General features: G+C 40.0%; 1 protein-coding gene across 2 annotated transcripts in view; it reads right to left on the bottom strand.

Annotated features, from left to right (window-relative positions):
• Positions 1–26,275, bottom strand: part of Arhgap29 (Rho GTPase activating protein 29) — a 68,378-nt gene extending 42,103 nt beyond the window's left edge. Inside the window, exons 1-2 of one of the 2 annotated variants that reach the window (XM_057793685.1) lie at positions 26,136–26,275; positions 8,468–8,704 (exon numbers count right to left, since the gene is read on the bottom strand). In XM_057793685.1, the coding sequence (XP_057649668.1) occupies positions 8,468–8,672 (205 nt within the window). In that variant the 5' untranslated portion in view covers positions 8,673–8,704; positions 26,136–26,275. Of the gene's footprint in view, positions 1–8,467; positions 8,705–14,451; positions 14,580–26,135 lie in introns of those variants that run through there. The other variant, XM_057793686.1, reaches the window with a different exon arrangement.
• Positions 26,276–27,525: the final 1,250 nt, after the last annotated feature.

Below are 27,525 nucleotides of genomic sequence, written 5' to 3'. Positions count from 1 at the left end.
CTCTGTGACTTCGCCTCTGACACAGCAGTTCAAATTTTAACTATCGTAATTACATACCATGTTTAGCACTTTCAGAAAGTCCTTTGTCACTTAATTCATTAAGGATTTCAGGGCCAGATATGGTTGTGTAACCTTAATCCAAGCATTTGGGAGGTGGAGGCAGAAGATAGTAGGAGTTTAAGGTCATCTGCATCTACTAGGGAGTCTGAGGCCAGCTGGAGTCACACAGAACCCTATTTAAAGACAACAGACCAGGCGGTGGTGGTGGCACATGCCTTTAATCCCAGTACTCTGGAGGCACAGGCAGGCAGATCTGAGTTCCAAGCCAGCCTGGTCTACAGAGTGAATACTGTGACAGCCAGAGTGAATACTGTGACACAGAGAAACTTTGTCACAAAAGACAAATAGAAAACCAAAACCAAAACATCCAAAAATAGAACTAGTGGGATGGATCAGTGGGCAAAGGTGCTTGCTTGCTCTGAGGCCCTGGCAACCTGAACTCAATCTCTAGTACCTATATGAGTGTAGAGAGAATCGATTCCCCAAAGTTGTCCTCAGACCTCCACATGTGTTCTGTGGCACAGACGCACATACAAGTGAATGCATGAACACACAGTAACAATATGATGAACATAACAAAGAAGAAGCAATCGAAAAAGAATTTCAAAGGCTATCACAATGTAGCCAATTTATCACTATTTCTTCATTCTTCCCTGTTTAAACATGCTCTTTAGACTTCTCAAGGTAAATAAATGGGGCCATTCCCTACCTTATGTCTTCAATATACATGGTAACAAACTCAAAATCCCTAAAAAGTCTGATGTATTAACTAACCAAGTTTTAAAAAGCTAAGTTTCCACATTAGAATTAGTTCTCTGCATTAATTCTTAGTTAGAAACCAAAATTCCACAGGTATATATGTAAGGAGCATCATTTGATCTATACATTTAAAAACCTGGACATAATTTACTTATTATAAGATACACAGGTCTTTGGCTTTTGTTTTTACAAAAGCTAAATTAGTTGTTAATGATGAAACAATTGGGTGAACATTAAAAGAATCTAGACTTCTACCTACTCTTGCAAAAGTTCCAGCAGGCCCAGTATTCTTAGCAGTGTTCTCTCTGGGCCCACAGACCTAACCCCAGTCCACTCCTGGTCAGAATATGCAGATCAGAGTGTCACAGCCTCTGTGAAGTTGTGACCATGAAACTTCTCATCCAAACCAAAATGCTTGCTAGAGTACAAAGGGAGGGTGCTGTCCACAATCACACTAACATAACTCATCCCTGGATCATCATCCTAAGTAAGCCCGAATGTGTACTCATACTATCTTTAAAACTGTGAAATAATGCTCCAAAGTTTGAAAAAACAAGCACCTTAAACATTCCATTCTGATAGAATTTTTCCTTGTATAGTGCTAATGCTCAGTAATGTTTAGTAAGCACTTCGTACAGATTAGGCATGCTTAAAAGTATTTACGGGAAGCTGGGAGGTGGTGGTACATGCCTGTAATCCTAGCACTTGGGAGGCAGAGGCAGGTGGATCACTGTGAATTCAAGGCCAGCTTGGTCTATAAGAACTAATTCCAGGACAGCCTCCAAAGGTACAGTGAAACCCTGTTTCAAAAAACAAAACAAAACAAAACAACAACAACAACAACAAAATCAAGGGATGCTGGACATAGTGGCGCACACCTTTAATCTCAGCACTCAGGAGGCAGAGGCAAGCGAATCTCTGAGTTCAAGGCCAGCCTGGTCTACAGAGTGAGTTCCAGAACAGCAAGGGCTACACAGAGAGACCCTGTCTTGAAACGACCCCTGATCCAAAAAAGTAAATACTGTCTTAAAATACTTAATACTATTTCATTTAATGTCCACAATCTTATTAAGTAGAAAATTTTTTAAAAAAATATTATACAGATGATAATACTAAAACACACTAAATTCATCAGGTTATTAAACTGTAAAGCAAAATTTGAGCCCAGAGCACACAATTCCAGAATTCATGTTTTTACTGTTAAATTGTTTCTATTATTCTATTTAAAATCAACCAAAATTGGAAAGTCAGTTATTTCATAATTAAATACTTTTAGAAACAATGAAAGATAATAAAGAAAAACTATCTTCAGAATAAAAAATAAATTCTCCCATCTCCAAACAGTCCCCTTACTAACACCACTATCAAGAAAGAAATGTGAGGATCAGGGCCTATCTGTTAAGCAGGTGGTCCCAGAGTGGCCCTTTAGGGAGAGGACACAGACTTTAGCAGGTAGTGTAGGGAGGACAACTGAGACCCAGACCTTTCTCTCTGCTCTGGAGCTTGTGGTGTGATGGTGTGAGCAGTTTCCTTACCACACGCTCCAACCACCATGTGCTGCCCGTCACAAGTCAGCCTTGAGGGCTATCCACTGTGAGCCCGAACCCACGGGTCTCTTCAAGAGTTAGCTGCCGGGCGTGGTGGCGCACGCCTTTAATCCCAGCACTCGGGAGGCAGAGGCAGGCGGATCTCTGTGAGTTCGAGACCAGCCTGGTCTACAGAGCTAGTTCCAGGACAGGCTCCAAAACCACAGAGAAACCCTGTCTCGAAAAACCAAAAAAAAAAAAAAAAAAAAAAAAGAGTTAGCTGCAGTGTACTCCCTACTAGAGGGTCTTTTGCTTTAATGCTGCAGCACATGCCAGTAACTAGAAGCATAAATGGTCTACCGGCTTGAAACTCCTCCTTTATTCCAACACAGGAAGCCCTACAAACAGACACTGAAGTTGTTCCAAACCCACATTCTGAAAGGCAGCAAATGAGTTGCTTAAAATATATTTCATAAAACCTCAAATTGTACTCCAGATACTTCCAGTTCCCTATGATTTAGTATGGACTTCTGAAAGTGTCTATAAACCAACAGAGATGAGAATGAAGAAAAGGCTAATCATGAAGATTCATACTAGGACATTAATATACCCTGGTTAATACTTCACCAGACTTCACGGGACTGCTTCAATAAATACATGGAAAAAATCATGGTGTTTTCCTTGATTTAAAAAAAAACTAATTTCTTGAAGAAAAAAAAAAAGGTTTTGTTATTTCAGCCCGACCTCTCCAGGGAACAAAGTGAAAACAAGAGGAAAACAGCATCAGAAGTTATCAGGAACAATCCTACTTTTTGCTGTAATGACTTCTGATAGAGGACAGCTGTGAACTCTTAGGAACAGCAGCTTTCTTCAGCTAGCTACCCAGCAACTCTAAAACCCTAACAGCTGACATCTAAAGCACTTACCCCAAGTTTTACATGAAAACCTTAGTAACAGAAACCCAGTGAGGGCAGTGCTCCTGCCACCTTTTAACTAGTAAAGGATCATAAAGAAATGACCCTGTTGTTAACAGAAATACCTTGGTTCAGGACCACAGATAGTAAGAGCATCCATAGTGAGGACTCTGCGGCAGGGATCCTACCTACAGCTTGCAGCTGTTTACTGGGATAGGGTCTTGCTATATATGTAACCTTGAATTTGCCACCTTCCTGCCTCAGCCTCCCAAGTCCTGGGACTATCACATCATCCATGAGTTGAATCTTTATGATAAACTGCCATGTAGATAAAGAAATTATAGATTAATGATAGATACTCTGCAACACATGATTTAGCAGGCTTTAACTTCCATTAAATATATAAGTTGTTACTATAAATGCTGTTAAACCCTAGAATTTCCTTCTAGTCAAATGCAGAATACCAAAATACCATAAGAAGTGGTACAAGTGTAATAAATGAGCTACTTGTATTCCACTCTTCATTTCTTAGAAATTTACTGTATGTTTTAGTCACTGAACCACACCCAATTAACATTCACATTAACTTCTCTTAGTGGCACAGATCTGAAACTCCGTTTAAAGATACTTCTCGGGAACAGACATAGAGCAGAACACAGGTAAGGGTAGCAGCCTAATGTTCCTAGTTTCTTACAAACTGGCAGACTGCGAGGCTGCAATTAGCTGCTGATGGTAAAAATGGGCAGTCTAAGATGCTGCACAACCCACGGGGAAAAGTGAGTTAACCTACAGGTCAGGATGCTAACTGAAACTGAATCCATGCCGAATGTATCACAACAGACCATGCTATTCATCATATTAGCACTTTATTTAATGTCTGCTAGTCAATAAAACTTGCTTTACAAACTTAGTGTCTGCTAGTCAATAAAACTTGCTTTACAAACTTAGTGTTACTTCTTCTGAATATGGTTCTATCAAATCTAGAACCTAGGATTTGTTATAAGCCACAGCTTTAAGAACTGTGTGTCAAGTTTGTTTTTGTTTTGTTTTATTTTTCAAGCAGGATTTCTGTGTAGATCCAGCTATCCTGCCTAGAACACATTCTGTAGACCAGGCTGGCCACGAGCTCACAGTGATCCACCTGCCTCCCAAGAATTAGGATAAAAAATATGAGCCACCACTGGTTAAGAGTCATCTCTCCAGCCTCCAAAGTTGTTTTTGTTGTTGTTTTAATTTGACAATTTAACTAATTAGTCTGACTCTCATAGTAAATGTTTTGTTGTTGTTGCTGGATTTTTTTGTTTTGTTTTGTTTTCCCCTGAGTCAGAGTTTCTCTGTATAGCCCTGGCTATCCTGGAACTCTCTCTGTAGAACAGACTCCCTAACTCAGAGATCTGCCTGCCTCTGCCTCCAAAGTGCTGGGATTAAAGGTATGTGCCATTATGTCCAGTGTGCGCCTCCATGCCTGGCTTCATAATAAACTTGTATCTTCCATCCCCATCTATTTAAAAAACTTTGAAAAAGGAAAGGTGGGGAGAGAAGAGAAAGTGAAATGGGGGAGCATCTATTTGGTTTATTTTGCTTTGTTTTGGTTTTTTGGTTTTTTGATACAGGGTTTCTCTGTAGCCTTGGAGCCTGTCCTGGAACTAGCTCTTGTAGACCAGGCTGGCCTCGAACTCACAGAGATCCGCCTGCTTCTGCCTCCCAAGTGCTGGGATTAAAGGTGTGTGCCACCACCGCCCGGCTAGGCATGTATACTTTTAATCTCCAGAACTAAGAGGCTCAGAAAGAAGTCACTAGTTCAAGTTCAACCTGAGCTATGTTCATAGTAAGACTCTGTCTCAAACGAAACAGCACAGCACAGTAAAAATGAGGACAAAGTACCATACTTACAATGGCAGACTCCAATTAAAATTCATTAAAAATCATGGTATATAAACAAAAGCAAAGTTACAAGAACAATCACAACTTGTTTTCCCTATAAATGTATTTTATATCATTCTATGCTTTCACACATGAAGTAGCAGAAAAACTAAACATTTTGCAGTATTCCGTCTATGTAATTAAACAGTCTTAAAATTTTTCAAATTCCTAGATTTCAGAGGAATACTTTAAAACTACAATATAAAAACCTGGAGAGATGGCAGTTAAGAGCGTTTGCTGCTCTTTGCAGAGGACGTGGGGGCTTGGTTCCCAGCATCCGCATCAGGTAGCTCATAACTTCTATTACTCCATCTCCAGGAGCATCCTACACCCTTTTCTGGCCTATGAGCACTTACCACATGTGGTATACACATAGGCAAAACAACTTATACACACAAAATAAGTCTTTTCTAAAAATTACTGCATAAACTAGGAGAACATTTGTGAATTTGTTATCTGGAAAGCAGAACAGATTATTCCTACAGGGTGGCGGGAAGGTGTGCAAACTTGAATTAAGACTTATATTCCATACGTGTTAATCTACAATTAAACATATAAATCTACATAATTAAATGCAAAGTACATGCACATAAGTGAGTACTTTCAGTCTTTTAATATAAGATGCACAATTTATCCCTTTAATTATTCATAATGTACCTTAATGATACTAGATAGAAATCTCAAACTTAAATTCCACACCTGCTAATGGTCTAAGACTACAGGGAAACCTCCCCTTAGAGATAAGCAATGGAAGGAAAACCTAACTCATTCACATATCTTAGGTAGAGTATGGATTCAGTCGGCAGATCTTTCACTTTAAGGAGTTCATTTATTGTAAATTTAGAGTCAGCTAGAGCATGTGCAGATGAGATATAGGGGGCAATGGAGGGGGAGGGGAAGAGAGGAGGGAGGAAGAGAACACAGGAGTGAAACTATGTATCTCCTGTCTGTTAGGAATTCAGAGGTCTTTGATAATTACTTATTTCTTCCAATTAGTTCTTTAACAACTAAAGTGAACCTCATAGTTCTGCTTAGGAAACAAAAATTTGTTAAAAAGCTCACAAAAAAACCTGAGTCTTGGGGGAAAAGGGGATACTCTGTATTACAAAACTTGAAGATAAATAAATACACTGAACCATGTCTCACTTCAGTCTTTCTCCACGGCCTCTTCTTGCTCTACAGGAATTCACACACATGTTCCTACGGGTGCACACATGCACATGTATGCCGTGTGTGAAGGCCTCAAGTTGAGCAGAGTTATCTTCTGTGTGCTCTCTCCACTCTGAAGGTGTCTTACTGAACACAGCTCACCAGTCAGCTTGTCTCTAGTGCCCTACCTTTGCCACCAGTGCTAGAACTGCCTGGTTTCCACACTTTTATTCTCATACTTGTGAGGCAAGTACTCTAGCACTGAGCTACTTTACTGTCGCTGGTTTGTCATTAAAAAACAACAAACAAACAAAAAAACCTCTAATTTAAAACCTTTTGAGGTAGTAATGATAATCTATTGTCTTAAGTACTAACTTTCTTACTAAAAGAATAATGTGCATACCAATCTTTAAGTTAAATTTCACTGAATAAATCTATTTCCACATACACCTTTTCTCAGTTTTGTTTTTCACAACAGGATTTCTCTGTGTAGTCCTGGCTGTCCTAGAACTTGCTCTGACAAGGCTGGCCTCTAACTCAGAGATCCACCAGCCTCTGCTTCTCTAGTGTTGGGATTAAGGTGTGCACCGCCACCACTACTACCACCACCACGAGGCCTACATGAACGCTTTTATCTCAAAGAGTAGTCTCCTTCTGTTTCTTATACTTATGTAAGTATACAAATATATACTTTTCTTTCTGAGGACTGGTGAGGATCTTCTTAGTCTCTGGATTATCTACTCATACACTGAATGAAACTCAAATTTCTAGATAAAAAGTGACACAACTTGCTTTAAAACACCATTTTAAATTTGTGAAACAAAAGATAACTAAACTTAATTGGAAACATTAAATTACACCGTACCATAAGTTGAGGTAAATAATATAATACCTAAGATATCATTTTAGATAACATTTAAAATCAACCAGTAATAGACTATACATCAGAAAGAATAAAAATGACAACTTAAAAATATCCTAGTTAAAAACAAGACTTTATTATAAAGTCATACTCCTCTGACTAAATGGCAGGTTTGTCAGTGTGGAGATGTACTGAGTATAGTAATGTGTTTACGGTGTCTTTCTAGCTTTACTACCATCTACTCAGCCACAGTTAGACAAGATCAAGCTATTAAAATAAATAGGACTGTGAGCAATTTCTTTAATAATAGTTTCACAATCCCAAAGAATACATGATGGCAAGTGTAAATACTAAAATTTTGAACCTTTCATTTCAATTCAATTATTTTGGAAATTTCAGGCTGAAAATTATACTTAAGTTAGAAAGAAAACAAACTCAGTACAAATCTAAGATGTAGTTTTAGAAAGTAAGTGTTCTAGTTATATGACCAAACATATTTACTGAAATCTGATAAATTTCTATGAGGCCCAAGAGGGTCATATAAACAGCAGAGATCTTCACCCTCTATGTCTGGAAATGCCACTGTGAACTGCTATTTATCACTAAAGAAGAGGATGGTCTCTCGACCGTTAATTTTCACTGACATCAAATGTGGATGGTCAAGTGGCATTGAAAGACTTAGGTTCTCTAATCAAGTCGGTGATATACAGTTCTTTGCTTCAGGAGAATCAACTCTCATGTTTCAATACCCATTCTAATTAGATAAGAGAATAAATTCTGTGCTTACTCCTTATTTCAGGAAGATTACAGATTATCAGAACATTAAATTTATTATTAAGAAAAAATTCATTGAGTCAGTTTAGATTAAATTTTGGCAAAAAAGATGAAAGCAAACTTTAGACAAAAAGTATCAGCAATGTAAATTACCAATGTTAGTTTGTCTGTCTGTCACAGATCAGTAAATGTTACCACGATTATTAAAACTCCAATGTTCTCAAGTTCTGAGCCAACGTAAAAACATACGCAACTGCTTGAAATCCAAAACTGTTTTTTCTTTTGTGCTCTTGTTCCCTCACACTTAACAAGGCTTTTATTATCATACTGTTATCTGATTACAAAACATTTACATTGTAAGCATTTAACATGGGGGGAGTAAAAAATTAGTAATGAAGAATGCCCTGCTCTTGCCACTGTATGCATATTTATCCATGACTAGATGATATTTAAGTTTTACAAACTAACCCATAACAATACTGAGAAAACAGTTGACAAACCTGAAAGAATAGCTTCTTTCAAATATAGTAACATATGGGAGAACTTCCTGATATCATTCACCAGCTCCTTGATGTATTCCGGATCAAAAATGGAGTTGGAGCTTACGGACTTGAGCCCCATTTCAGAAGGTGTAATAGCAGCAGAGAGCTGGCCTGATGCCCAAACACGTTTTTTCTTTGCCTTTTTCTGTTTGTGAGCAATCATCCTCTCATTCAACAGTCAGAAAAACTGAAATCCTTGAGGGGACAAAAACAGAGAGAGAAAACACTCCATCAGCCAAGCAGCATCATATACCAGGTTTCAACAACAGCCCACAACCCACCTCAGCTTTCGAGTTTAGACAGAACACTCAACTACGAACGGCAGCTTCCATTAAATGTCTAAAATCTGACAACTCTCTCTGACAAGCAAACCCCAGGATGTGTAAGCTGCCTTTCTTTTCATTTCACAATGTGTGGGACCTGAGGTGCAGAGAGGAAAACATAGATATAGTCTCAACTGATAACTTCAGTGAAAACCTCCATCAGCCGTAATACCCGAATCTGTGCTCATAATTACTTGGCTTTCTTTTTTTAGAATGATTTATTACTTTTATTTTTTGTACATTGGTGTTTTGCCTGCATGCATGTCACAGTTGTGAGCTGCCACATGGGTGCTCGGAATTGAACCCAGGTCCCTTGGAAGAGCAGCCAGTGCTCTTAACTGTTGAGCCAGCTCTCTGGCCTCTGGCTTTAATTTTTAAGATACAGATTTTTTTTTTTTTAAATGTAAAGATACTTCTGAAGCATCACTTAGAAGGAGGTCATATTTTCCCTTTGCAGAATTGCCTTCAAAACTAAAGATGAGACATATTTTGAGAGAAAAGTTTAACAGATCTTAGTCTCCCACTTACTGTGTGACCTCACAAGCTGTTAAATCATGTCTTCACTGTGCTATGCTCATTTATGGAGAACATACTGACCACACCTCCCCCAGAGATTACTATCAGAGTAGACGAGAGAATGATACCCGAGTGTCCCGTCAGCACATTAGCTCAATTAGAGTCATTTTCTGAGAATGCATATACGTGAACACGTATGTATCTAGCTTATCAAAACTTGTCAAGAATATTTCTTTGTTGAAAGAAGCTCAAAGAATGGCCAGTAATCTCACATACTGTGACTGGACAAATAAATTTGCAATTATGAGAGTAATTTGTTTTGTAATTTCAGGATGATATAGTTAAGGGGCAATATTTGGTGTAAGAAAAAACTAATACCAAATATGTAATCCCAGATGAGTAATCTATACAATTAATTTATAGGCTTACATGAAGATTAAAAGAGATCACACCAAAACAGGGGGGTTTTCTGTTAAGACATCTAATCCCAATCTACTGGAACTCAAATTTTTTGTCTTTTATCTTTATTTAAACATTCCAGAATTGAAAGTTCTAATTTTGGTTACCATGAAGGAAACAAGAGAGGCCAAAAAAAAAAAAAAAAAAAAAGAGGAGGACTGGTATGGCAGTGCACACCTTTAATCCCAGCAATCCTGAGGTAGAGGTAAGAGGGGTCTCTGTGAGATCAAGGCCAATCTGGGCAACAGAGTGAGCTTTAGGACAGCCAGGACTATGTAGAGAGACACTGCCTCATTAGGTAAAAAAAAGGGTTTGCAAAAAAAGGAGGAATATTAAATTAGTTCAAACATCATTAAAAAGTTTTCCAAACATGCTATGAGTATGTGGATACTTTCAGAATGACAGAACAGCTGAGGACCTCCATGTAATAAACAGAAGAAAGTTGCATGTAATAATATCTTTGCTAAATGTAAGACACATTGTCTATTCATAACATATCTGACATATTAGACTTTTGGTTTCCAATTACAATTCTTTAGTCTATCCCTCTACTTTTACTGGTACTATGCTAATGAACTACCACTATTTCTTATTAAGCTACTATACTAATTTCCTAAGGATTTGTCTACTTCCATTTTTGTGTTATGAACCTATGAAACATATCTCTTAGTATTCCTTCTTTGCTCAGTACTTTCCAAAAGGACAGAGGTAAACGCCACGGTCTATGAGGTTCAAAATGATAGCTGGCTCCCATCTGCCTCTGCAAAAACATCTGGACTCACATTTTGCCACACACACCCTTTTCATTTTCAGACCATTTTTGTTTACTAAAGGCCACAACATGAAGTAATTATGCACCATGACTAGTACACACACTGAGTATGTCATTTTGTGCATAGTACACACACAAATGCCTTTGTTTCACAAAAAACATATTCTAAGGGCCCAGGTGACATATTTGTACACTTTCTTATTGTATCCTATTTCATATTTTATTTATTATTATTATTTACATTAAGTTAGAGTGTGTGTGTGTGTGTGTGCGCGCACACACACACAAATACCCAAGTAGGCCAGAGAAGCTGACCTGGATCCCCATGGAGCAGGAGTTATAGGCGGTTGTAAGCTGCCTGGCATGGCTACTGGAAACAAAATTTAGTTCTTCTATAAGAGAAGTGTGTTCTCTTAGGCCCTTAGCTATCTCTAGCTCAGCCCCTAGTTCATCTTTTTAGCTGAGGATCCTGTCCATCACATCTACCTGGACACTCTCAGATTTTACTCCCGAGTTTACTTTCTCTGACAGCTCAAAAAATCATTCTCTTAAGGAAATCTTCCTGTATCACCACCACCCACCTGGTCAAATCTCCAGTAGTCCTGCAGTATCTGAAAATTTCACTTTGTATTTACTATAGTTCAAACAAATGCCTTCTCCGATAATTCCTGATCTAGACTACAATCAAGACCATAATGGTTTGTTAACCATGCATTCTGTGCTTACACTACAGTGAGCATATTAGGGATGGCCTACTTTGAACTGTCTGCAAAATGAATGAATTGGCAAAAATAGTAATGAACAGGCTTGTAAGTTTACTGTAACAATTTTATAGAAAACACAAAACTAGGTTGTAATATTTAAGGGAAAAATCACTTAAAATTCTATACCTAAAATATTCTTTCTTAAAAAGAAGCATATGAAATTATACTAAGACACATAAAACAAAAATCAAAGTTGTATTTCTTTTTTTCTTTAAGTTTTGTTTTTTTCAAGACAGAGTTTCTCTGTGTATTCCTGGCTGTCCTCAAACTCACTCTGTAGACCAAGCTGACCTTAAACTCACAGAAATCCACCTGTCTCTGTCTCCCTGAGTGCTGAGATTAAAGGCGTGTACCACCACACCAGGCCTGAAAGTTGTATTATCATTTTTCTGATTATGTAAATAGCATGTTATTACCTTTTAATAGCTTTAAAAATTCCTTTATTCAATGCCTTTTGTCAATTTCAAATTATTTAAGCCTATACCTTTTATATTTAAACCAGCTTTAAAACTAAAATTATTCCTTAAGCGTGTAATTTCCAAAATGAACCCAGAATAATTTTTGGTCATTAATATTAAAGTATTCATTTCAACTAACAAAAACAAATAAAATAATACTAAAGTATCTTGTTTGGTATCTCTGAGGAGGCTACTAATAAACTACCAAACTTTATCACCTTTGTAGCTTACATAATAAAATCTTTCTGTTTATGGTGCCTTTAAATTTAGTAAATTAGACAATTAGTCACAGCCACTGATAAAAAGACTTTAAGAATCAAAAGACATAACAAGTTTAAAAACAATTCATGAATAAAAAGAACAGAACAATTTGTGTCAAATTAGCAACTCAAAGTTGTAAACCTTGTTTCAAAAAGGCTTCTAACTTTTAGACAAGACTTAGAAAATCTGTTAACACACAAATGAACACACATGGGGGATAAGGCTTGAAATATGCATTATACTGAATGTACTATGTTTTAGAAAGTTTTTACAGTTTTTCTTTTAAAACTTTAAAGGGGCAACATTACAATTGAAAAGATGTTTAAAATTAAAATCGTACTTTCATAATTGAACTATGACAATGAGAAAGCCTGGACAATATGCACTCTGCAAGATCCTATACACTACTTTCCCATGCGCCAAAATGAATATTCCCTGGTTAGTGGTAATATAAAGTATAGTTAATAATAGATTGCAACTGGTAATTTAATTAAATTAGATAGTAATGCATAGAAAGTACTTAGCACAGTGCCTGGCATGAAGACTCAGTCATTGTGAGTTATTATTACTAGAGTACTTTATTGTGGGAAATTGTTCTTAAACATATTTAAGTAATAAACAGCTGTGACTTCATAAGTCTATAGATTGTAAGCAAGAAATATAGTACTGGAAACAATTCCAAAAGCTTAACTGATTTAATGGAAACCTAGTAAATGCTTCCAAGTGAAGTTTGAACTGTGCAAACAGACTGCTCAACGAAACACTTGTGAAACTAATTCTCATCTCTTCCAACTCCAAGCCATGAACATTAAAAATTGTATTATCTATGTCTTAAGGAATTTTATAGCTAGTAGAAAACATACAAAAACTACTTTGTACACTCTAAGCTCTAAATCATATGTGCATGACAAATACGGATTCATAGCTCAGTGGGAAAGCCCTGCCTGGCAAGAGGCCCTGGGTCTAACCAACCACTAGGAAAAAAACTGTGCACACAAATTTCCTAAACTCCCAAATGGTGACTTTTACAAGGCTTCAGCAGTCCGTGTCAATCAAAATCCCCTCACACACTCTATAATGTATATGATAGAAGCAGAAAGCTAAATGGAATGTAAAAGTGCCCCAAATATCTGTACTTTAGTTCTTCCTACTTACACTTTTAAAAGTTACATAAACTTCAGAACTCTGCTATTTCAGCATAATTTCTGAGTTTGTGAGAATCTATTAAAAAACGTTGCAAAAAACGTAGGAGACAAGTCTAAATGTCTTTGATTATACTTTTAAAAAGCACTCTACAAGAACGGAATGGAAACATATCAGAAACAGCTTTATTCTTAACAATTTCTAAAGTAAGACACAGAACACACATACACTTCATTTCTGTGCAGTTTGAACCCAGCATGATAATTAAAAAAAAAAAATTTTACAAAGGTGGTGGTGGGGGAAATTGGGACGGGGGGGGGGCGCGGGGGGAAGAGGGGTGCTGCCCTGCCTCCCACGCCTTCAGAATGTTTAGCATTCCTGGCAGGGAAGGCGCACTTCTGATCAGCCAAAACTACAATACGCCAAAGCACACGTTCCCCATCCCTGATTTAAATATAGAGAAAAGAAAAAAGAAACGAAAAGGGACAGTAAACATGGATAGCGACCGACAAAAGGACACAACAGACAAGAGAAAGGGTCACCGAGTCTAAAGCCTTAGCAGGTGATGTCTGTTCTCTAAAAAGGTGTTTGGTGAATTATCTCCCAGGAGTGAAAAACTGATAAGCAGAGACTGTCGACAGCAACTAGAATTCCACCTTCAAAACCCTCAATCCTGAGCGAGTCCCTCCTAACACGTCTTACAATTAAACCATCAAACCTCCAAACATATCCAAAGCAAAATTAGAACACACCGTGACACTGAGGAGCGTTCAAAAAGAACAGCCTTCTAAACACAAACCAGATGAGAATACGCACGACGGAACTCCTAAAATATCTCGGAACTGAGCACCCATCTGGAGTGAGAATTGCAGGCGGGTTGGCGGGAGCAGACTGTGCTCCAGAGCATGGCTTCTGGGGCAAGGGCGTCTAGATTTAAGCCTTGATCCTGGCAATTACTACTTTGTATGGGCAGCTTTTAACCTCACCTTTCCCGTGTGAGAAAGGAATTGAGGGGTCAGACCTGTCCTGAGAATTAAAGGAGTTACAACGTGTGAAGTTTCAGAACACTGTAGGTAAATATGCCCTAACTACGCGTTTTTACTTGGGTCACCGTATGCTCACCCCCACAGGTCGGTGTTCACAATCCAGGTCCGAAGCTCGTATTCGGACCCAGGCTCGACAGCAATTCACAGGAACCCCAACCCAGCAGCCTCAGTGGGACCGAGCACCACCGGCCCTCACTCACCCCGGGGCTCCATCCTGTATCTCCAGCACCAACTCCAGAGGAACTCGCACGGCCTCGCGGCGGTAGCCGCCTAGAGCTGAAACTTGCGGCCTCCATCCCCCATGCCGGGCTAAGCCAGCACTGCGGCGAAGCAGCTGTCCCAGCGGTGCTTCGCCCTGGCCCCACCCTCATCCCGCCTCAGCCCACCCCCTGGAGCCCAGTCCATTGGCTCACACTGGTTGGGGCGGTGGCAGTGCGAACAACAGGTAGAGGAGCCCAGGGTGTGATAGTCGGTCTGTCAACAGTTTTTGGCCTGACAGGGTCTCCTTACTGGAGACAGTGCTTAGGAAAAGTCACCTGAGAACTGGATTTGGCTGATGGGAGTTCTTGGATGATTAATCTGTATTTCCTGGACCACTTTCATCCCCCATCGGCAAACCCCGAGTGATAAAGAGGGAGACAAAGGTTCCTCACAGGTAACTTGTAACACGGCCTCGCCCAATACTCTCAAAAGAATGAGCTACACTGGCGGGCCATGGTGGCTCACGCCTTTAATTCTAGCACTTGGGAGGCAGAATTTGAGGCCAGCCTGGTCTACAGAGTGAGTTCCAGGGCATCCAGAGCTGTTGCACAGAGAAATATGCCTAAATAAATAAAAGCAAGCAAGTAAACAAAAAAAATCAGCAGGGTCCCCAGAATATAAGGGCTCTTGAATTCAATACACGAATAGAGAGGAAAACACAGGGGAGGGTGCCTATGAGAATAGTGGGGAGACAGAAAAATGACCGCATGTGGGAAAGAAGACATCCAGGGTAGTGTGGGGAGAGGAGGAAAAAAAATCGTGGGTTGTAGAATTAAGGCAACAAAAACCAAGGAAGAAACAAGCAAAGACAGGGGAAGTAATAAGTCAATGCATACTTTGGGTTGTTACCTAGCAAAGACAATTTGAGAACAAAGTGCTCTTTGGTCACTCAGCAGTACAGTTTTCTGTTTCAGCTTTTCAGATTTAATTGTTTAAAATGTACGCATAAAGCATCAAACTTAACTATATCAAAATTTAAAGCAATAATAATATTGAAAACATGTTTAAAAAACCTGACATTCCCTTAAATATCACTGGAGAAGAATAATGCACCATGAACAACTCATGAAACCACTGGTCACTCAAAACTAAGGGAAAAGAAAGGATTCTGAAGGCCAAGGACATCAAGAGAAGTATGTGCCATGTGCCAGACAGCAGTGGGGCACACCTTTAATCCTAGCACTGAGGAGGCAGAGGCAGGGGGTCTCTGTGAGTTTGAGGTTAACATGGAACTCTGCAAAGCGAGTTTCAGAACAACCAGGGCTACAGAGAGAAGCCTGTCTTGGAAAACCATCTGCCCTGAGTGGTTGTTGACATTTTCTACAGTAGATCTGACTCTAATTCTCCCCACCATTATCCAAACAGCCAGCTACTGTCCATAAAACCTGACACAGAATACGTGAAGGGGTATGAGATGTTACATTATAAGTAGGGTTGTTTATGGGAAATTCTGGTATCTTCAGTCACCTAAAGAATATTAGTTACCATTCTTCATCCAAAGGATATTTACAAATATTCACAAAGGTAAGCTAATTTTTAAATTAAAAGGATAATCTTATAAATCTATATTTTAAAGTAATTTTATATGACACAAATAAGTTTAAGCATAAAAAGCACAACACTGAACTAATACTTTGCTACTTAAAATTATTGATTTATAATAAAATTATAAAGCCCCTCACAAAAGTAAAAACCGTCTTTGAATCATCTATTGCAAAAATGCAACATCTCAAATTTTTCAACAGGTTGCAGAAAAATCATTCTGTAAGCAACTTATAATTGAAAAGAAATTATTGTGTTTTTACCATTCTTTGTTTGACTGTTTCTAGCATTTTTCTTTCCTAAAATGGTGACTTGCACTCTCTTTAGTTCCTGTAAATTTCCATTCTGTGAAGCATCAAATTTCTAAATGTCCTTTATACACTCTCTTCAAAATGTCTGAATAATTATATTCCTATTGATGATGGTGATATCACCTGATTGCTAGTTTTGTTAAGCAGATGTTTTCACATTCCTAAGTGGGCTGTGTATTAGGCAGCCTCTATTTTTCATAGCAAAACACGGTCCTAAAAGCATTTGCCATCTGGAGTCATTTTTGGTTGTCACAGTGGAGGAAGGGGTTCTACTGACATCTAGTGGGTAAAGCCCATGGACATGCTAAACACATACATAAAGCATACAACAGCCCACTCTTGCCTGCAAGGATGTCCCTATGAGGGTATCAGAGTCCCTAGAATCTGTACTTACAGGCAGTTGTGAACTACCATGTGGGTGCTGGGAATTGAACCCTGGTCCTTTGGAAGAGCAGTCAGTTCTCTTAACCACTGAACCATCTCTCCAGCCCAGACAGCCTCAAAAGGTCAAGACAATATTACTCTACTCTAGATCCAACTGCTTTATACTTATACTTTATAAAGTATATATAGAAAATTATGCCAAATTATATCACAGTATGCCCCCAGCAAAACCTGAACTGAGTTAACACAATTTCTTCAACAAAAATTACATGAAAACAGATAAAGAAAAATGTCTAGATTAAAAAGTCTTAAAAGAGGATCACTGGTAGTAGTACAAGCAGGTAGATCTACGAGTTCAAGGCCAGCTAGGTCTACATAATGAGACACTATTCAGAGGCAAAGAAATCCTTAAAAGATACAGTGCAAGGATAAATATCAACAGATTTGTCCATTTACTAAACAACTAGAAAAGAGGGGGAGGGGGCGTTGATACTATTTTCAGATGCTGGACTACACAGAGCAAGGGACAGTACTAGTCTTTGAGAGATGGGATCACTAACCACAAAAAAAAAATTCTGCAGCCTTTCAACTTTCAATGGAGTAAACTCTACAGTCTCCCAACTTTTACCTGATGCACATTCCAGACACTCTTCTCTCAGCATCAACACAATAAAACCATACAATTATTAGGGCTTTAAAAGATCTGAAAAACAATATTAACAAATTTGGCAAGACAGACTACAGAAAATTCCACCCCCAAATGGCAGAATACACAATCACTAAAATAGACCATACATGAGATTATAAGTAACTTAAATAATGAAGTGTAAGTTTTCTAACCTAGGCAAGATTAAATGTGACATCAACAGCATAAAGGTATCTGTTGAATTTCCAAATATTTGTTAATTACAAAGCTTGTTTTTAATACAGAGGCAAAATTTCTACACGTGAAATTTTAAAGTATTTTAAATTGAATGAAAATAAAAACATGCTGGGAGGTAGTGGTGCATGCTTTTAATCCCAGGACTCAAAAGACAGAGCAGGTGGGTCTCTGTGAGTTCAAGGCCAGCCTGGTCTACAGAGCAAGTTCTAGGACAGCCAAGGCTACACAAAGAAACCCTATCACTGAAGAAGAAGAAAAAAAGATTAGTTAAATTGATAAAGATTTAGCCAGACTGATTAAAAAATAAAGACAGCAATAAACACAAACTACTAATATGAGTGAAAGATGGAAAACCATTACAGACCCAATAGATATTAAAGGGCTACAAAGGAATTTACAGTAACTTTAAACTGAACAACTTCAAAGAAACCCAACAAAAGAAACAGAAAATCTAAGTAGTTCTTATACATGTTTTTAAAAATTGAGTTCATAATTTAAAACTTTCTGAAACAAAAATTGCAAATCTACTGTATTTTACTGATAAAAATCCATTGAACCAGAAAAATAATATATGCAAACACTCGCGAAACAGAGGAAGAATCTTTCCAAATATTTTTGAAGCAGCATTCTCCTGATACTAAAACCAAACAATGACACATCAAAATCACAGATCAAAATTCCTCAAATGCAGTATTTACACACAGACTATAACAATATCATATTTAAAAAGAGCTTGTTCCAGGGATGTAAATTTAACAACACTAGAAGAACTCATGTGACCATTTCAAAAGATGCAGTAAAAGCATCTAACAAAATTCCTTGCCCATTCATGATCATTAAAAAGTCTGCAAAGTTAAACTAGAAGTGAATTTCTTCAATCTGATAAAAGGCATAAAAAGCCTCAGTCACCACTATAGCTCCTGGTGAAAATACTGTTGTTAATCAAAGTTTAAAGCAGCACAGTAAGAAATAAAATACATCCAGACTAAAAGAGAAGTAGACCACTTCACTCAGAGATGACGAAATTGTGTACCTAAAAGAAAAACCTGAAGAATTTATTAACTATATTTTAAAAGAACAAGAATAGAGCACAAGTTAATACATACATCACATCAACTTTATAAACTAACAGTTGAATAATGAAAATTTAAAAACCAATGCCATTTACAATTTCATAACAAACAACAAGCAAACAAAACCAAGACATTTCAGGGAGAAGCTTAGCAAAACTTTCCCTAAACTGGTAACCATGAAACACTGCCGCTAGACTGGAGGGCCAGATGGCTCAGCAGGCATGAAAGAGACTTGTTCTCTTCTTGCAGACAACCTAAGTTAGTTCCCAGCACCCACATCTGGTGGCTTAACAACTACTTCTAACTCCAGCTCCAGGAGACCTGATGTTCTCTGGCCTCTGCAAAGTACATGTACCCAAGCAACACACATACAAATAATTTAAAATAAAAATAAATCTTAAGAGCCGGGCGGTGGTGGCGCACGCCTTTAATCCCAGCACTCGGGAGGCAGAGGCAGGTGAATCTCTGTGAGTTCGAGACCATCCTGGTCTACAAGAGCTAGTTCCAGGACAGGATCCAAAACCACAGAGAAACCCTGTCTCGAAAAACCAAAAAAAAAAAAAAAATAAAATAAATCTTAAGAAAACACTACTGCAAGAAATCAAAAAGTTGACTAAATCCACAATAAAGTAATCATTTTCATGAATAAGAAGGTTCAATATCTTAAAAAAAAAAAAAAAAGGAGGCAGCGTTCATACCATAGTCTAATGTTGGTCAAATTTAAAACATCAACTTGCAGCTGGGCAGTGTTGGCTCATGCCTTTAATTCCTGCACTCAGGAGGCAAAGGGATCTCTTTTGAATTTGAGGTCAGCTTAGTCTACAAAGCAAGTTCTAGGACAACCAGAGGTACACAGAGAAACCATATCTTGGAAAACAAAACACTAAGGTGGTGGGGGCGCACGCCTTTAATTCCAGCACTCGGGAGGCAGAGGCAGGCTGATATTTGTGGGTTCGAGGTCAGCCTGGTCTACCAGAGCTAGCTCCAGGACAGGCTCCAAAACAATAGAGAAAACCTGTCTCGGAGAAACAAACAAACAAAACCCAACCAAACAAAAAGACCTTATTGCAGGGCAGCGGTGGTGCACACCTTTACTCCCAGCACTCGGAAGGCAGATACAGGAGGATCTCAGTGAGTTTGAGGCCAGCCTGGTCTACAAAGCAAATTCCAGGACAGCCAGGACTCCTATACAGAGAAACCTGTCTTGAAAAACCAAAACAACAAAAAAATGAAAACAAAAACAAAAAAAAAACCCCAACAAACCCTGTCAACTTACTACAGCTTAGAATTAGCGGGGAAGGGTCTCTAACAGGTTGGTCTATGGACATCTCTATAGAGGACTGGTCTTTGGTAGCTAATTGTTCTGAGAAGACCCAGTCCACTTTGCAGTCAGCACCATTTCCTGGACCAGAGAAAGTCTGAGTAAGTGGCAAGCAGAAGCAAGCAAGGATCCACTCATTTCTCTGCCCTTGACTGTGGAAGTAATGTGACTGCCTCAACTTCCCTCAATAAGGGACTGTAACTTGGAATTGTGAGATAAGCCCTCTCCTCCTATGCTGCTTTTAGTCAGAAATGAAACTAGAATATCTGGCATTCACTGTGTAGCCCACGTTAGTCTTGAGCTCATGGCAGTTTTCCTACCTCAAATTATAGTTTCAAGGAGTCACTGTGGGCCTTATTTATTTTATTTTTTTCTAAGACAGTCTCACTATGTCTGGGTGTCCTGGGTGTCCTGGAACTCCCTCTATAGACCAGACAGACCTCAAACTCACAGAGCTCTGCCTGCCTCTGCCTCCCAAGTGCTAGGTTAAAGGCATGTGGCACTACACCCACCCAGCCTGACCTTAAATTTTACATTAAAATGTTACATATATGAAACAACAACAACAAAAATTTTAACTGGGGAACTTAAGACTACTTTAAGATTTACTATTCAGCCACAGGAATCAAGATAATATGATTTCTGACATATTGACAACATGCAGCAATAGAATATGGTCCAAAAAGTAAAACCAAATATATAGGTCAACTGATTTTTACACAGAAAAAATAATCTTTCAATAAATAATTGATAACTGTATCGATGAAAATTAGTATCAACCCTTAATTCACAGTATATGAATTTACTTGATAGGTCCTCTAGGCCTAAACATAAAATCTAAACACCAATCCTTCAAATTTAGAGGAATAGAAAAGAGGCCTATTTTTAAAAGTAAGGTTATTTCTAGGATCACAGCCATGTTTTTATGTATTGTATATAATTTCTTTTCAGCCATAGGAGCAGTGTTTAGCAGTTGAGTCAGTATGGCCTAAAATATTTACCATTTGCATTCAAAAATTGTGGGATATTTTTTGAAACTATAAGCAAAAATGATTTCCCTGACACACCCCCAAAAGCAAAAACAACAAAAGAAAACATTGGCAAACTGGATGAAAATTAACTTTTATTCTTTAAAATATCCTTTTAAAATATGAAATGTGAGCTAAAATTGGAAAAAAATGTTTGACAAAGAGTTTGTATCTGAATTATGTCAAGACCACTTGTAATTAAAAAAAAAAAAAGCAGGCGCACAAGGGAAAGACAGAGTTTGTGCGGAGGGGTTTTATTAGGGGAAAGGGAACCTAGGGAAAGGAAAGGGGGAGACTGGCTTCTGGGGACAGGAGCAGCAGAAGAGAAGAGAGCAACAGAGAGAGAAAGAGAGAGAGAAGGTGAAGTGACAGAGAGACCAGGAGGGGGGTAAAGGGGAGGGAGGAAGGAAGAGAGAGGGGGGGGGAGGAGGAAAGGAGAGGAAGTGAGCAAGGGGGGGAGGGAGGAAGATAGAGATAAGGGGGAGGTGGGCAGGGTCCTTTTAAAAGGGAACACAGCAAAGTGCTCTTAGTGGCTGTGGCTGAGGACATATCCGGTCAGAAGCCCAAGGGCAGGCCAGTGCAGACGCCTGAATACTAACACCACTCACAAACTAATAAACTCAGTAAGTAATGAAGGAATGATTTACAGAAGGAGGAACACAGCTGGGAAACATGCACTTGGAATAGTGTTCAGAATCAGGAAGATGCAAATTTAACCTAAACTGAGATGTAATAATCACAAGAAACTTTAATTTCAGCTAAACCAAAATATTACATGTTGTTGAGGATGTAGAGCGATACCAACTGAATACAGTGTCACCATGCAAGGCACACAGTTGGAGGAACACAATCTGGCAGCTTCTTATATAGTTAAATCTTCTCCTTGACATACACACAAGAAATGAAAACGTACATTCACTCCAATCTTATTCACAAATATTTTTAAGGCATTCAGAAACTGTAAATAGCCAATATCCCTCAACAGACAAGCCAATAAAGTGCGGGTACAGTCTTAAAATGGGATACCACCACTAACAAAAGTTACCCACGACATAACAAGAATTCACAGATGAATCTTAAAAGCACTGTGCTGAAGGCCGGAGAGGCAGCTCCAAGGCTAAGAGCAGTTGGTGCTTTTGTAAGGGACTGGGCTGGGTTCCCAGCACTCATGGCGGCTTCCGACCATCCATACGATCAGTTCCAGGGAATCCAGCTCGCTCTTCACAGAGCACCAGGTATGCATGTGCGACACATACACATACTCAAGCAAAGCACTCGCACACATTAAAAAAAAAAATCTAAAAAAAAAAAATGAAAGCATTATGCTAAGTCAAAAAAGTCAGGTTAAAAATGTAGAAAAACAATTTATGTACATTAGCATAATTAATTTATATGAAACTTTAGAAATATTAAAGCTAGTATTTAGTAGCAAAAGCATTATATTGGTTGTCTATGGACAGAGTAATACATAGATGTGGGAGAACTTACAAATTAGTATGAATAAATTTTAGAATGATGCAAACATGATTCTAAAAATTTTTTATTATTATAGTGATTACATGAGTACAAATCATTTGTCAAAATTCAAAGTGTATACTTATGAACTATAAATTCTATTATGTATAAATTATGCATAAATTATGTGTATGTCAATGTGTACATGCCAATTACAATATATGAAGCTCATCTGTACCTTGACTCGAGCTATTAAAAAATTACCTATAATTTGACTCAACACTGAACTGAACTATGGAGAATGTTGGTGTTATATTTAATCATCTTTCCTTGGGAAAGACATGCTGAAATTTTATGAATAAATAATATGATGTCTAAGATTTATATCAAAATAATATGGAAGGCTGAATGAAGGGGTGATATAAATAGAATGGCCAGGTTTAGTAATACATGCCTACAATCTCAGATATTCCAGCTGCAGAAAAGCAAGTTCAGCAATTTAAAATATTCCTCAAAATCAAAGGTGTATCTTAAAAGTATCTGCGGGAACTGCTCAGTGGGAGAGCGCTTGCCTAGGATGTTTGAGGTTTTGGGTTCAATTCACAGTACTGGGAGAAAAGACTGGCCATAAATTCATATTCTGTGATGCGGAAGCTGGATATAGAGAAATTCCTTATATTATTTCTATTTATTATTATTTATATACTTTCATATATGCTTGAAATTTTCCATATTAAAAAACTATTTTGTTTTCAAAGAGTCTATCCACCAGATCTACCTTGGGATCACTCAAGATTCTCCAACCAGTCCAATCACAATACTCCCTTTTATTCTCCCCTTCCCATTTTTCCTTCGGAAGCCAGTCAGGGATACACAAAATCAAACACATTAAGCAAAAATCGACAGATGAGCCGGGCGGTGGTGGCGCACGCCTTTAATTCCAGCACTCGGGAGGCAGAGGCAGGCGGATCTCTGTGAGTTCGAGACCAGCCTGGTCTACAAGAGCTAGTTCCAGGACAGGCTCCACAACCACAGAGAAACCCTGTCTCGAAAAACAAAACAAAACAAAACAAAACAAAAAAATCGACAGATGAATAATAAGCAAAACTATAAAATGTTGTGACTGAAAGTCCCTGGAACTCTGACCACTCCTTCCCAACCATTTCATGTGGGCTGGAGATGGCTCACCAGGCAAGAGCACTGAACTCTCCCAGAGGTTCTGGGTTCGGTTCCCAGCACTCAGATGGCAGCTCACAACCATCTGTCACTCCAGTTCCAGGGGCTACGATACCTTATCTAACCTTCACAGGCTCCTGCACACATGCAGCACACATACATACACACACTCAGGCACACACATATACATAAAATCAACAAAAATTTTAAAAGCATATAAAGTATTGATTACTTCTTTAAAAGGGAGACTGGTATTTGAAAACTTTCTCAAGAACACACACTGACACGTGTCTTGAGAGAAAGACTATTACAAAGGAAGCAGTATCACCTAGTGTCTACTCTCTGCACAGGCTGGCTCATTTCCTTATCACAGTAGTAATAAAGAGAAACAATAAAATGCTAACCTTCCACAAAAATCTTAGTATAACAGAATGGTCTGCAAACTGCCTTGTTTCTTTACCAACAGGCGTATGTGACTCATGACCACGATGGAAGTGAGTGGGAAATTTTAAAAAAAAACAAGCAACAACAAAACTCAAGGAAACCACCCTAAATGCTCAACTGCAGAACTGGACCCGTGACATCCTGGTGTACAGTGGAGATAACCTGCAGTTCTGCCCAGGAGGGCTCTGTCCTCTGTATGTACTGAAAACCCATTTTCTGAGCCTTCAAACTCACACAAGACACTTCTTCCAAGAAACCTTACACTCTGCTTACTAAAAAAACCATGCCTCTACTTTCCCACAGGACATTCAACACACTTTCTATAACATTATGCTTTGGGCTATATCCGATATTGTCTCTAGATACTCAATAAATGGAAAGGTTGTCAGGGGTTCTCTATAGCATAGTGGGATGGAGTCTTTTCAGTGAATGTGGAATAGTTGATCAAAGGCATAAGATAAAATAAAAATCCTTCCACGATGCTTTCTGGGCATGAACTTTACTTAGCATAGCTCTAAACCCTTAAGACCAACAGCAGTTGCTGCAGAAACGGCTTTTACAGAGATGAAGCCACTGGAAAGTCAGGTATGTGCTCTATTTGAAGAGAACAGAACAGCCAACATGTATTTGCCCAAGGGTGCTTTCTTCTTCCCAGACGAAGTTCTATTTTCTGCCAGTTTGGGGATTTGAAACATTTTCTATCTGGGCCTACCTTACTCAAGTTCACTCTCAAGCTTCTCAAAATCATGAGACCAGAGCTCTAGGCACCGTAAGGGTAATGAGGCCTAAGTGTCAGAGCTCCTTCCTTGCGCAGTACTTGAAGCATTTCTAAGTAGGCATTTCTGGCAAACTGCCTAAAGAAATCACGGGAAGAAAGTGACCTAAATCTCATGTTAGGGTTTCAGATCTAATTTTGAATCCTTTTTCAGAAAGAGGTAACTCCTGTCCCCCAAATTCAATGAGAAGGTAAACCGAATTCCCACATAAGAAAAAGGTAAACAAAACAAAACCTGCTGGGCTCCACTATGATCTTCGAACGCAAAACATTTCCCCTCCCCTTAAAAGATATCAAAAGAACACGGTGTGAAACCCAATCTTTGATCTCCACAGACGGCTAGTGGTTTAAAAAAAAAAAAAAGTGAGATAAGCTCAGGGTATTGTCAAAAGAGTCCCAAGACCAGAAGCCTTGAGCAACTTCGTTCTGTGGAAGCAAGACAGGACTCCAGGACACCAGGTTTCCATCAAAGACAAAGTCCTGGGACATTCTCGGCAATAAAACTTTCATGGGCAGGCTCCCCTGGTGGTTAGCTGTAATCTCAGTTTATCAATTCCTCGTCTAGCAAAGCACACAATTTACCCTAGGGCCACAGCTGGGAAAAGGGTGACCAGAGCCCAAGGAATGCAAGGAGGAAAGTGACAGAAACGCCTGGGACGGGGGGGGGGGGGGGGGGGGGTAGGGCACGGGGTGGGGGGGCGGCGTGTGACAAACAGCCGGCTCCAGGATAAGACGTGCCAGAAGGAAAGTGAGGACGGAGCAGGAGGTGGCGTTACCATTCCTCAGCCTCTGCATCTGTCACAGTGGAGTTAGTGAGAACGCCACCAAACTTCCTAACAGGGTCTCAGGGAACGCGGACGTAGAGACCCGAGGAAGAAAAGCAACGGGGAAGCTCCGGGAGCCCGAGCGTCTCGGGCAGGGGCGTGCGGAGGCTGGGAAAGGGCCCGGGGCTGCCGGACGCTCGCAGACGAGACGCGGGACGTGAACGGTCACTCCCGCGAGCCGCTGCCCGACCGCCGACGCCGATCCCCGCACCAGGGTCCGCAACATCCCCGCTAATATCCGCCCCGGCCCTCCCCGTCCGGTCCGACCCTCGGAGTTGGAGGGGACTTGGAGCGAGAAGCTCCCGGCCTTGCCCGCAGCCGCCTCCGCCCCGCGCCTCCGGGACCCCAGACCCCAAAGCGTCCGCCCCGGGGCACGGCGGGAGCCCGAGCCGCCTCCCCTCACTCACCGTGGGGCTCCATCCCGCGTCCCTGACGCCAGACCCACACTCACGGCCGCCGCCCCCTCTGCCGGCTGGAGCTCGCCGCCCCCATCCCCCACGGCTGGCCCGCGGACGCCCGGTCGAGCCGACGCCGCCACCTCCCCAGCAGCCACCGCCACGACCGCGCCAGCCGCGGACGCGACGCCCCGCCCCGGCCTCGCGCCCCACGCCTCACGCCTCACGCCCTCTGGAGCCCGCCTCCAGGAGTCCAGTCCATTGGCTCTCGCCATAGGGAGGCGGAGCCAACTGCTGCGGGGGCGGGACCAAAACAGGTGCGGGGTTGGGCCAGGCTTACTCTCTTCTTCCACGAGGCGTCTTGGGGGTGATCAAGGTCCCAAAGTCCCAGTCTTTTTTTTTTTTTTTTTTTTTTTTGGTTTTTCGAGACAGGGTTTCTCTGTAGCTTTTGGTGCCTGTCCCGGAACTAGCTCTTGTAGACCAGGCCGTCCTCGAACTCCCAGAGATCCGCTTGCCTCTGCCTCCCGAGTGCTGGGATTAAAGGCGTGCGACACCACCGCCTGGCTTCCAAAGTCCCAGTCTTTCGGTTTAGCACCAACTCGGCAATCGGACCCACCAAGAAAAAAAAAAATCCATAGCTCCATATGGGAGCCACACCTCCGTTCTGGTCTAATTGGCCATTTTGCAGGCACTATGAATACTTTTCCAGTTAGGACTTTAGTCTTAAGCTTGTTTGGGTGACTTTCTTCCTCCTACATCCTTTTACCTTTCAAGACCAAACTTATGACTCACTTTGAAATTGTCCCACTGTGTTCTTTCTTCAGCTGTCATTTTCCTAAAACTAAATTACTCGCTTACACCAGCTATTATGCGCAGTATCCGGCTACACAGATGTATTAGATAAGTATTCATTCACTACACATGCCTCTAATCGTACAACATACGTATCCTCGAATGTTCCAGATACAAAGACCACTAATGTGCTCAGTGAGGACAAGAACAAAAAAGCAGAGATGTTGGGTTATATATCATAGATGGGAAGGGAAATGTATTGAGTGTGGCACACCTAACTTAACCTATACCAAGAATATCTTTCCTGTTGTTGCTGAGACATAACACTCCCAGAATATTAGTTGACAAATAGGAAAATTTATAGAAAGGTGTCTTGTCCTCTTTTCCTGTTTCTGTGTAAAATATTCCGGTCAAAGCAACTTAAGGAAAGGTTTTCTTTAGCTTACAATGTGCAAGTTGGGGAAATCAAGGCAGCAGGGGGTTGAAACAGTCTCTTACACTCACAGCCTGAAGAAGAGAGCGAAGACGGGTGCTAGTCCTCAGTCACTTTCCACTCTTACAGTCCATGATTCCCTGCCTAGGGAACTGTAGCACCTACAGCAGCTGCCCC

Source organism: Chionomys nivalis, chromosome 18 (genome assembly GCF_950005125.1).
Source record: "Chionomys nivalis chromosome 18, mChiNiv1.1, whole genome shotgun sequence".
Lineage (NCBI taxonomy): Eukaryota > Metazoa > Chordata > Mammalia > Rodentia > Cricetidae > Chionomys > Chionomys nivalis.
The sequence above is the reverse complement of the archived record's forward strand: the minus strand, read 5'-3'. Positions and strand labels throughout refer to the sequence as shown.